We start from the raw sequence: 12,557 nt of genomic DNA on the forward strand, positions 1-12,557 counted from the left end.
TTAAAAGACCATTGTGAACTACCTAATGTGGGTGCTGGGAGCCACACTCAGATCTTCTGGAAGAGAAGTACATACTCTTAACCACTGAGCCATCTCTTCAGCTCCCCTAATTTTTCTTTTTATCTTTAAAACTGAGATCAGGGACCTAGAATCCAGTTACAAGAGATCCAACACCCTCTTCTGGCTTCCGCAGTCAGAGGGCATAAATGTGGTTCATAAACATACATTCAGGCAAAAGTGTCCACACTTGTAAAGTAAAAAGAAAATAAATAATAAAAGCAAACTAAGATTAGAAGTTGTTTTAGTTACTTGGTAATAATGAAGAATAATTTTTGGAGGAATTCAGTTTTAAATCATGTTAAATCTGACCAAAATGAATTTACTTATAATACTGTTGCTGTAAATATTTGATCCAATACTAATAATTTGAAGAATTTTGTATAGCAGCATACAGTTTTAAGTCCACTATATGGTGTCTCTCGTAAGTATATTATTATTTCATAAACTTTACAGGATGCCAGCAGTGGTTAGAACACCATTGTTTTATGTACTGTTATGAAGAAAAAGTGCTTGCCAGCTATGTAGGCATCCTGAGGAATCTAAGATATCTCTGATTTCAGAGACATTAATATTAAAATTGTTTTTCTGAGCATTTAGGGATTTTTTTTTTTTTTTATGTTTTTGAAACAATGTTTCACCATGTAGCTCTGGCTGTTGTAGAGATCCTCCTGCCCCTGCCTCCTAAGAGCTGGGATTAAGGTATACCCAGCTCTTTTTTTTTTTTTTAAACACAGACCACTCTTCTATTTACTGCTTATCTTAAAATACCAGTAAACTGAAATGAGTTTGTTCCATACGATAAAAGACCTTATCATTAGTATTGGTTAGAAATCCATGCTGATTTTATCATTGCTGATATTGTGTTGTTTCTGTATATCCCTAAAAGCACCTCAGGCAAGTAGGAGTGGCTGGAAAGTTTGTTGAGTTTTTTGGAAGTGGAGTTTCACAATTATCTATCGTTGATCGAACTACTATAGCAAACATGTGTCCAGAATATGGTGCTATCCTCAGCTTTTTCCCTGTTGACAATGTGACACTACGACATTTAGAACATACAGGTAAGAGAATATAAAATGATTGTATTTGCAAAATAGCTGCTTGACAATACTTTATAACAAATTACAGTCATATGTGCTAGTGAATGTTTATGAAACTGTCCTGTTTTGAAACAGTAACACTCAAATCTCAATAGATACCTCTAAAGAGTCCTCAAACCCTAGTCCCTTATGAGCCACAGACAACATGGTAAAGGAAGTACTTAAACATTGATGCTCACTTCACCTTTGCCTCACAAAGAACAACCTTGCTATCTATATTTAGTAGAGGAGCAACCAGACTAGAGTTTTCGAGTGTGAAGTAGGGTTTCAGGTTCAAGATCTTTGTGAAGCTTGATTGGCGAGGGTGTTTGGTCACCCTGATGACTATAGAAGCTACCTTCAGAATGATACAGTGAGTGGATCAACAGGCCCTTGAAAAGAGGGTTTTCTGGAAAGTGCAAAACTTTTTCATCAGGATTTGATGGTAGAGCATTCACGAGAAAAGCAATGCTTTTTTTGAGAAAGATGGTACCCTACTCTCAGGTGTGTTCCTTATGAGCACATCTCCCTTGACCCTTGTTAGTGTTGAACTGTCATATTGCACCCCAGCTCTGCTTACCTCATTATTCACTTACTAATCTGAGGTAGGACACTACTGTTTTGTTTGTTTGCTAAATAGTTAAAAAAAAACAAATAAAGCCTAAAATTTTGTGGCTTACAAAACAATGGTCAGGCTGTTTGGTTCTGGTAGAGCACTTGTCTTATGCCACGGGGTCCTGGCCACTCAAAAACAAACTTAGCAATAATCATTTATTGCCTCATGGTTTTAGTGGGTCAAGGAGTTCAGACAAGGCACAGCAGGAAGAACTTGCTGCTTTGTGTCTAGGGCCTCAGCTGCCCAGTTCACAAGCTGAGGCCTGGAATCCTGAAGACTTTACTTATATGAATGTCAGCTGTGGGCTCAGGGAGGGTTGTCAGCCCATCCGTTCATATGTGTCATGTAGTGTGCCCATGCGGTTCCTTCATGCAGTCTGGACTCTGGTAAGTAGAGCAGAAGACAAGGTCAAGTAAACAGGTAAGTAAGTGGCCCCTGCCCACCAGTGCAGTTTCACATCCTATCTTTAGGGTCTCGGGATTCTTTACTACATCTTATTTTACTGTTTTCTCTTTTAGGTTTTGACAAAACCAAACTTGAGTCAATGGAAAAATACCTTAAAGCTGTGAAATTGTTTCGAAATGATGAAACTTCTTCAGAACCTGAATATTCTCAGGTATATGAAAGTAACTTTCCTAGGAGTAATAAGAAGGATGAGTGTTTGTGCATAACCACTTCCGTTTGAATCCTAGTTCTAAGTACTTAGTAGCTAGGTAACTGAGTGCTGTACCCCTTAGAGTTCTTAAGTTAAATGCAGATTTGTAGAACAGTTCCAGTCACGTAGTAAGTGCTTGACAAGTGCTAACTGCAAATAAGAAATGCCACTTGTGACTCAATGAGTGATAGCTATTAATACGAAATCCCATTTGTGACCCATTTTTATTTTATAATGACATTTACATAGATTCTGGTGGTAGTAAATTTTGCAACATTTTGTGAAATCTACCATTTTGATTTATATTTAATTATGGGAGCAAATATATATTTGAGTGCAGGTGCCCACAGGAATACCAGATACCCTGGATCTAGAGTTACATGGGTGCTGGGAACAGAACTTGGGTCTTATAAAAGAGTAAGAAGTATATGCTTTTAACCACCGAGCCATCTCACCAGCTCCCAGTCTAACTTTTTAAGTATTCAAAATATCAATTCTTAATTCTTTTTTTTTCTGCTTCATGATGAACACTGTTAATATACCCACTGCTCAGCCAATTTCAGTTTTTGTGATGTCTTTCTCTAGTTTATGAATACTTTGTACTATTCTATTTTTATGTGGTCTTAAATGTTAAAGATACTTTTAATTCTTATCTATTGGATATTTTTTGTGCCATAGGTAGAATTTACATTCAGGAAGGTTAGTTTTAATAAAATTATTTTTAAGGACAATATACCAAGGATTTATAACAATTTGGCATTATGATTTTGCCTTTCCTGGGGTGGGGATCTTTTTCACTCACCTTTGTTTTCTTCCCAGCATGTTGCTATTTTACACAATTTGAATACCTACATATCTGTCTTACCCCTAACCTAGAGCAGAGTCAGTTCCATGAAGGCAGGAGCTTTGTTTTCCTAGTTTGTAGAATGGAGAAAAAGTCAGATGGGGGAGAGCAGAATATGGCATGAGGAAGTTGGTTTGTCTACAGAAGGGTCTCCCTCTGGAGTGACCAGGAAGTCACTAATTGCCCAGGCTGTTCTCGTGTTTGAGGCTGTTCTATTACCATGGTCTCTTGATTTGAAGTGTAAGCCACCACAGCTGGCTTTTTTTAGAACAGCCTTAAAAGCCAGAATAAAAGACTTAGACATCGAATTTTCAAGATTCTGGAAAAATCTTTTAACTTCTCTTACATTTTCTTTCTCCTTTGATTTCTGTTGAATCTGGTGCATTGTCCACAGTTCTGAAAAATGACAAGTAGAGTAAAGTTGCATTGATTGTTTACTGAAAAACACTCCAGCTAACAGCAGGATGCAGCTCCCTTAGTATAAGATAAGAGTGTTTATCATGCATGAAGCCCTGGGTCCAGTCTCCAGTACTTGGTTACCCACACCTACAAAGAGCTGTAGCCAGGAAAATCAGTTCAAGGGCATCCTCAGCTCAACTGTGTAAGTTTAAGGTCAGCCAGCACAGCTTGAGACTATACCTCAAACAAATAAACAACAACAACAACAACAAAAAAAAAACTGGCTGTGCAGAGTGTACTGGTTCTCACTTGGAATCCCAGGACTCTGGAAGCTGTGAGAAGGGGATTGTAAATTCAAAGTCAGTTTGGGCTACATGGTTCAAGGCCAACCTGGGCTGCATAGCATGAACATTTTTAAAAAAATAAACTCCTCCACCATGTAAACTCTTGACAATAGTTGGAAGTAAAGCTAAAATCCATCAAGATGTTGATTTCAAAAGGAACTTCTTGAGCTGGAGAGATGACTTAGTGGATAGAAGCATTTACTGCTCTCTTAGAGGACCCAAGTGGGTTCCCCACAGCCATATGATGTCTCGTAACTGTAACTCCAGTTCCAAGGGATCTGACAGCCTCTACTGATGTCTGCAGGTACCAGATACACATGTGATTCACATACATACAGTGCAGGCAAATAGTCATACATTTAAAATAAAACTAAATCTTTAAAAAAATAATAAATTCCTTCAGTGTTTACTTAGATCAAAGACTAGGATTATTTGAATCCTTTAAATCAAAATAGGATCAGTCAGAATAAGCTTGGCTATTAAACAGTGAAGAGGCTGTCATGAAGAGGAAGTTTCAAATTTATCTAACCTCGTACAATAAAGTACACAAAAGAAACGATAAATATTTGGAGAGGGAAATAGCTAGTGTGCAACTGAGATGTTAACAAAACTAATGATTTTTAACCAAGTAATAGAAGCCTACTACTCATAGGAACCTAGCAGCAAGGTCATCTAGAACCGGAGAGAAAGAAAACCTTTCTGTGCTTTGGCACACATTCTGTTGACCAGCCATCACGTGTGAGGTGACTGGGGGCAATGTTTACTCACCGTTAACTTTGTGATCTCAGAGTAAGGCACGAGTGGAGTCAGAACTCAGAAGCAGTGAGTTGGTGATTAGCAGAGCTTCTGCTTCAGTATTGTGCAGGCATCCGCTGTGACAGTGGTTTTGGTTTTGTTGTTCTTTTAGGACAGTCTTTATGTAGCCCAGGCTGGTTCGTTATATAGGAAGATGACTTTGAATTTAGGATCATCCTATCTCTGCCTTTGGAGTGCTGGGATTACAGACAGTGCACCATCAAGTCTGATCCCGTGTGGTCCTCAGGTGGATTCCAGGGCCTTACGCATGCTAAGACAAGCCCACCAGCAACTGAGCTGCATCCCCAGCCCCTTGGACACTATTTATATCTGTAGGAGAAAAAAAAGACATTTGAGGAACCGTGATTTTCATAAGCTGTGTTAAGAAAAATGTAAATGTACTCATCTATTTTAAAAAGTAGCGTTTGCTTTTATATCTCTACTTAGAAATTCTGATCTCTGTCCCTACAATCTTTTCCCAGGTGATACAGATTAATCTGAATTCAATAGTTGCATCTGTCAGTGGTCCAAAGAGGCCTCAGGATAGAGTTGCTATAACAGATATGAAAAGTGATTTTCAGGCTTGCTTAAATGAAAAGGTAAGTTACTTATTGTTACTTTTATGCTGTGTGCTAAGTAGTAAAGGACCATCAGGATTTGGGACTATTTCATATTCAGTGTACATTATGGCATATGCCAACAACCTCTTTTTTCTTCTGTCAGTCATTCATTGAGCTTATTCTTCAACTCCACTCTGAGGGTCGGAGTTTGGATTATATTTATTGAAAGTAATCAAAAGTGTATAAAGTTATACTTCTTAGTCACAGTAGTCACCTTTCACTATCAATCAGCTACATGTGGCCTGCCTTGAGTCTGTCAGCACAGTCTGACCATCTCCATCAGTGAAGGACATTTTGTTGGGCGGCGTCAGTGCTAGGAAGACGTCACCACACTGTAATTATTCTCATAGAATCTGACAAAAAACAAAAACTGAATAACCTGGCTTTGGGGGTTTCTATTTTTTGTCTTGAGAGTTACATATTTGGTCTTATGTCTTGCTCTGTTTTATTAGGAAAAGCCAGAGTTGGCCTTGTCTCCCACGCCTTGTTTTATAGTTTCTTTACTTTTTATTTGGAATACATTAAACTCATTCAGAAGAAATTTCTCTGATGAATTGATGTGTTCCAGTTGGGCAGCTTCAGTACTTACTAACTTAGCAAATCTTGTTCCTCTCTTCTGCACTCACACACTTGAGTCCTTTGGTGCAGATCTTTAGAATAGGAAGAGTTTCTACCATGTTTTGGGAATGCCTGTAAACAGGAATGAATAGGGAATGTGTGAGTTAGGACTGGCTCTGGGAGGTTGGCTGCAGTCACTTGATATAAAAGTGTTGCTTCTGAGCATCACTAGGCTCCTCTTGTAACTATTCAGATCATCTTAAGATGAGTTGCACTTCTGAGTGGTGTAGACTTTCTATGTCATAGTAGAATTTCAACTGTTACAACGCTGAGGTGTCAGGTGTCCACACTGTGTTCTCTGTCACTCTTTCCTCTGCAAAGTCAGTAATATCTACATGCAAATTTATAGGTTGGATTTAAAGGTTTTCAAGTTGCAGCAGAAAAACAAAGTGACACTGTCTCTATTCATTATGATGGAAATGAGTATAAGCTGTCCCATGGATCCGTGGTCATTGCTGCAGTTATCAGTTGTACCAATAATTGTAACCCGTCTGTCATGCTTGCTGCAGGTAGGTTGGTATTTATGACCACAATTATTCTCTCTTGTAAATTACTGTTTGTTTTTCTGTTATATTTATTTCTCTTCCTTATATGATGTATCCATATTTGTTTTCCATTGAGAGGCACTGAAATTTTTAATTAAGTTGTTAGGACCTTGAGTTTGATGTATAATGTTTTTATTACACAAAAGGTAGCTTTTGAAAACGGTAGTTTACATATCTACTAATTTTAAATTGTATCTGTCTTTAGTAAATTTAGAAGTACCACAGGTATTGCTTGGACTTTTTCCTACCACGTAATATCACAGTATACTTGATCCCACTCAAAGTTATGCAAGTGAGGGATCATTAGCAATTAATGTCAGTTTGTATACACAGTGACAGTCATCGTCCGCCCCCCAAGACAAGGTTTCTCTGTGTAGCTTTGGAGCCTGTCCTGGAATTAGCTCTGTAGACCAGGCTAGCCTCAAACTCACCTGCCTCTGCCTCCCGAGTGCTGGGATTATAGGCCCACGCCACCACCGCCCGACTTACAGTGACAATTCTTAATGTCTGTACAACTATGTATAATCGATATTAAATTGCTCTTTATTTACTATGATTATGGCATTTTTTATTCAGTCAATTGCTGTATGTGAATATTCTTTTTTTTTTTATATTTTTGTGATGCCAATGTGTCTGCCCATCCCAATAACTTAACAACGTGGTGACTATTTTATCTACTAAAAATTTCAATTCAGTTTCAGTGATTAAAATGTACAGTAGTAATGATAGAAAGTTTATGAGTTTGAGATTTTACTATAAATTGTAGTCTGAGAGTAATCACACCCTTTTCTTGGTTTTTATTCTAATGTGAAGGAGGAAAGGGTATATTGTCTTAGTCATTGTTTTTTGATTTTACAGGTCTTTTGGCTAAGAAGGCTGTTGAAACTGGCTTGCGAGTTAAACCTTATATAAGAACAAGTTTATCTCCAGGCAGTGGGATGGTTACGCATTACCTCAGTTCAAGTGGAGTGTTACCCTATCTTAGCAAGCTGGGGTAAGTTACATTTACTGTTGGTGTTCACCAGGTATTAAATGTGTTTGAGAAACAACAAGAGAAGATAAAGACAAAAAAATATTACTTGTTGTAAGAGAAGATGGCCCTCTTAAGTCACCACAGGACACATCCAGACCAGTCATCAGCACTAAAGATTTATTACCTGGAGGGGCAAGTGGTGGGGGTAGGGCTGCAAAGGCAGACTGCAAGCAGCAGTAAGCAAGCATTTTTTATTTTATTTTATTTTATTTTATTGCAAGAGTGAGTTTTTAAGGAGAAAAAGGGGGAGTCTGCTTGGGTGAGCTGTTAAGTCCTGATTAGATGTACTAGACAAATAATGAATTTTGATTGTTGGACTTTGGTGTTTAGAATGAGCCAGTGGCCATTATAAAGGGAACGGACCTTGGGTTCTAGGTTTTAGAGTGTAGTTTAACGGTGTTTAGCAAGGGAGAGAAGGAAAGATAAAAGGCAAACCCTCGGTGCCATGTTTGCCATGCTCAGGCCCGTCTAGAGCGCTTCACTCTTTACCTTGCCATTATCACAGTCTCATGCCTGCCGCTCAGATGTTCATTGCAAATATGTCATGATGAGTAAGACACTTGGAAGTCAGGACAGGGGAAACCAAGTCACAGTGAGGAATGCCTAATTCTCATGAGTCATCTTTAGTTCAGAAAAGAGTAAAATAATACAAGTTGCATTGATTTTAATTAAAAGATTGTCTCTGGGCGGTGGTTGGAACACACCTTTAATCTCAGCGCTTGTGAAGCAGAGACAGGCAGATCTCTGAGTTTGAGGCCAGTCTATAGATCGAGTTCCAAGATGGCCAGAGCTATGCAGAGAAACCCTGTCTCAAAAAAAAAAAAAAAAATTGAACAGATTGCTTTAGTTCAGATTTTACAAAGTTATTGGGTCTACAATATGTTGGGTAATTTGTCTGTGAATCTTAAACTTAATTTTTATGTTTCTTCTATAAAGAAGTTGACAGTAGTCTAATTTTAGAACATAATATTCTTAAGTAAATTATGGGTTCTTTTCAAAGCCTCAAATTTTAGATTTCTTTATTTTGCTTCTAGAACAGCAACTAAAGTAACTTAGAGGATTTTGTTTGTAGTCTTATGTTGGAATTGGAGTCAGGTATTTTTTTTTAGGTCTAGTTGGTTCAGAGTTGAATAAGTTACTCTACTAGAGGGCCTTTGATGGACCTGCTATAGTGAGTTCATATTGACACTTTAGAGTTTTAAATATGCCTTTCAAGTGGAAACACAGCATACTTATAGGAGCTATCTGGTGTGTGATAAATACTTTGGATCTAGTACAGGTGCTGTAGATATGTTGGCTCTTCTAAGATTTGCATTCAGTACAAAGAACATGCAGTAGTGAGGCTTGAATGTTCAAAATGTTGTGAAATTAATGTGTTGATGGTAATTATTCTACTCCCAAGTAATTTTTGAGTAATCTTGTCCTTTCTTTACAAATATGATGTGCTCTCCACTCACGCTTCACTTTTTAAATGCAGATTTGACATAGTTGGCTATGGATGTTCAACATGTGTGGGAAATACAGCACCTTTATCAGAAGCTGTTTTGAGTGCAGTAAAACAGGTAAAATGTGGATTAGCACATCTAAGTGCTTTTTTTATTTTTGTTTAATTTTAAAAAGATACTTTAATATCTGCTTAAGCACCAAGATTAAGAAAGAGGTGCTAAGTAAAAGAAACAAGAATTAGGACACACTGAAGAGCAGGGGTATGAGCGTTGAGAGTTGCCCCAACTAGTTTTTACTATATATTGTTAGTAAGTTACAGAAAGTGTGCATTGGTGTGTGTGTTGATATTTATACTTCCAACTCTTGGAATGAGTAACTTGTGGATCTTAAATTGATATAAAGAATTACTTCTATATTTTTATAATAATTCTTTAGTAGTGTAAAGAATCATTAGAATTTATAAGATTTATAGTTGTGCACTTAAAGCTTAGTGATTTGTTTTTTGATTGTCTGGCTCTCAGAATCAAGCATATTTGTTTTTCCCTTCAGGGTGATTTGGTTACCTGTGGAGTTTTATCTGGAAACAAAAATTTTGAAGGTCGACTTTGTGATTGTGTTCGTGCCAATTATCTTGCCTCTCCACCCTTAGTGGTGGCTTATGCCATAGCAGGCACAGTGAATATAGATTTCCAGACAGAGCCTTTAGGTGTGTTTTCCTATATATTATCTGTGTGTTTATATGTATTCTGTGCGTACTTCCTCCCAGAAGTTGTTAAAACCAGAGTCTTGATATGAAAGAAAACATGCAATGCTTGTTACTTCCGTTCACCATCCATCTTGTTATTAATGCGTATGTCGATGTGGAGAACTTGAGCTGTGTATGTCATTAGTTCTCAATATTTAACCCTGAAGCACACCCTGTTAATTACTTATTTCTGTGACTTGTCTATGAAAAAATAGAAGTACTTTGAGGTGTTGGTTTTGTGTTGTTCTAACATGTATACTGAATACCGTGTTAAAATTTTGAGCAGGTACTGACTCTACGGGCAAGGGAATTTACCTGCATGACATTTGGCCTAGTCGAGAAGAAGTTCATCAGATAGAAGAAGAACATGTTGTTTTGTCCATGTTTAGAGCTCTAAAAGAGAAGGTAGAGGTAAGAGTCTTATGGGGCTTTGTTTTTAGTTTTGTTCTTTATTTTGAAGTAAGGTTCACTAACTCATACTAGCTGGGAACCCACTCCTTAATAGTCCACAGTAACTTGTGAGCTCAGCAATCCTCAGCCTCCTCAGTGCTAGGATAATAGGCATGAGCTATGTGTCTTTGCTTTCTAAGCAGAATGAAAATTTTAAATTTTGAACATTTCATTTTTTATGGCTGAATTTTTTTTTTTAAAGCATGTGTGCGCGCGTGTGTACCATTAAAAACACCAGGCCTTTTATCCCAGCACTCAGAAGACAGAGTCAGAGCATCTCTGAGTTCCTGGCCAGCCAGGGCTGCACAGTGAGACTCTGTTTCATAAGGGGTTAATGTTCTTTATGACGTTTTCATGTTTGTATCATTGGACTTTACTCGTGCACTACTCTTCTCTTGTCCCCACTGTCTCCTGCTGGTCTCCTTTCTCCCCCCACACAGTACCCCCTCTTTCATATCTATGTGTGTTCATGCAGACATTTTAAAATCTTGCGTGTGAATGGTGGTTGTTTGTTCATGTGTATGAATGTGAGCCTGTGTGGACCACGGCATGTGTGGAGGTCAGAGAACAACCATGGGTGTTCGTCTTCACCTTCCACCATAGTGAGAAAAGCTCATGGTTTGCTGCTGCCTCTGCCAGCCTAACTGACCCACAAGCTATGGATTCTCTAATCTCCACCTCCTACTTGATCCATAAGACTGATGGGATTGCAGCCTGTGTCCTGCTTTACATGGCTTCTGGGGATCCAAACTCAGAATCAGTGTCAAGTGACGTACTTACTAATCTATCTTCCTACTCTTACCTCTGCCTTTTCTTTTACAGCTTTAAACATAGACACTATAACATGTTCTTCTATCTGTTGAACCCCTCAAACTAGGCTGAATGTCATGCTTTTGACATATTTTATTTTGAAATCTAGATTCCACATAAGACAAAAAATGTGAAATATATATGTTTCTGAATCTGGCTTGCTTTTCTTAACTTAATGGTCTGTAGCTCCTTTTTCTTTTTCTCTGTAGCTTTGGAGCCTGCCCTGGAGCTTGCTCTGTAGACTGGCTGGCCTCGAAATCACAGGGATATGCCTGTCTCTGCCTCCCAAGTGCTGGGGTTAAAGGTGTGTGCCACCACCGCCCAGCTCTAGTTCCATTTTCTTAAACAATTTCTCCTCCCCCTCACACACACACACACACACAGGCACACACGCATGCACACGCACATAAGTCTGTTTCACATGTGTGATATTTGTCTTTATTTTTACTCATATCACCATCTCGTATTCAGCCCCTTCACATAGTCCTGTTTCTACTATTATATTTGAATCTAGATTCTACATGTAAGAGAGAATAAGTTAGTTACCGTTTCTGAGCCTGGCTTATTTCACTTAAAATGATGATCATCAGTCCATCCATTTTCCCCACAATTAACCATTTTTTTAACGCCATAATAAAAATACCACTGTTATAAAAAGCCTATTTTCTTCATCTGTTGATGGTCATCCAGGCTAGTTCTATTATAAACAGGCTACTGTTGTTTCAGTAAGCATAGATGTGCAAATATCTCTGGTGAATTCATAGTTTTGAATGCTATTTTATATCTGGAATTGCTAATTATGAAGAGGAATATCTAGAATATTCCAATTGATTTTGAGTTACTTATGGAAATGTTTGTCATTCCATTCAGATAGTTCAAAAATCAAAATAAGCAAGAACAAATAATGGACCTTACTGTCACTAAAATCCTGGCCATTGCTTTACCTCTATAGGACAGAGAGCAGTCCTATAACTATAAAAGTTAGTCCTATAACTAACTTTTTTTTTTAATTTGTCTTGCCTTTGTGCACAAATGAGCAAATACATTTATGCAGACTTTATGTTCAAAGTAGTATATAAACATTCAGAAAATGCCTTATTGTGTGGCAGTTCCTCTTGTAGCTGTTTAGACACATCATTGAACAAAGAAAAGCATTTTCCCATCAGAGAGGCAGTGAACTGTAGAAAGAATACTCAGGAGCCAGCTATGCAGATTTCTGTAATCCTAGCACTCAGGAAGCTGAGGCAGGAAGATAACCATAAATTTCAAGCTGGCTTGGCATACATCATGAGTTAGTTCCCAGGCCAACCTCGGCTACACTGTGAGGCTGACTCAAAAAGAAAGCTGGGTGTAGTGATACACACTCTTTTTTTTTAGACAAGGTTTCTTTGTATAGCCTTTGGTGTTCTGGAACTAGCTCTGTAGACCTGGCTGGCTTCGAACTCACAGAGATCCACCTGCATCTGCCGCCCACGTGCTGGAATTACACCTTTATTCATAG

The 12,557-nt window shown here is 38.1% G+C and overlaps 1 protein-coding gene across 1 annotated transcript in view; it reads left to right on the forward strand.

The window, feature by feature from the left end:
- The window catches only part of Ireb2 (iron responsive element binding protein 2), a 42,643-nt gene that overhangs the window by 22,337 nt on the left and 7,749 nt on the right, over positions 1-12,557 (forward strand). Inside the window, exons 9-16 of the mRNA XM_041638462.1 lie at positions 947-1,118; positions 2,271-2,368; positions 5,272-5,388; positions 6,377-6,536; positions 7,431-7,566; positions 9,083-9,167; positions 9,601-9,757; positions 10,083-10,207. Coding sequence (XP_041494396.1) covers positions 947-1,118; positions 2,271-2,368; positions 5,272-5,388; positions 6,377-6,536; positions 7,431-7,566; positions 9,083-9,167; positions 9,601-9,757; positions 10,083-10,207 — 1,050 coding nt within the window. The remainder of the gene's footprint in view (positions 1-946; positions 1,119-2,270; positions 2,369-5,271; positions 5,389-6,376; positions 6,537-7,430; positions 7,567-9,082; positions 9,168-9,600; positions 9,758-10,082; positions 10,208-12,557) is intronic.

The sequence above is a fragment of the Microtus oregoni genome, unplaced genomic scaffold, assembly GCF_018167655.1.
Source record: "Microtus oregoni isolate MIOR12 unplaced genomic scaffold, Mior012 000055F_ref0000237, whole genome shotgun sequence".
NCBI lineage: Eukaryota > Metazoa > Chordata > Mammalia > Rodentia > Cricetidae > Microtus > Microtus oregoni.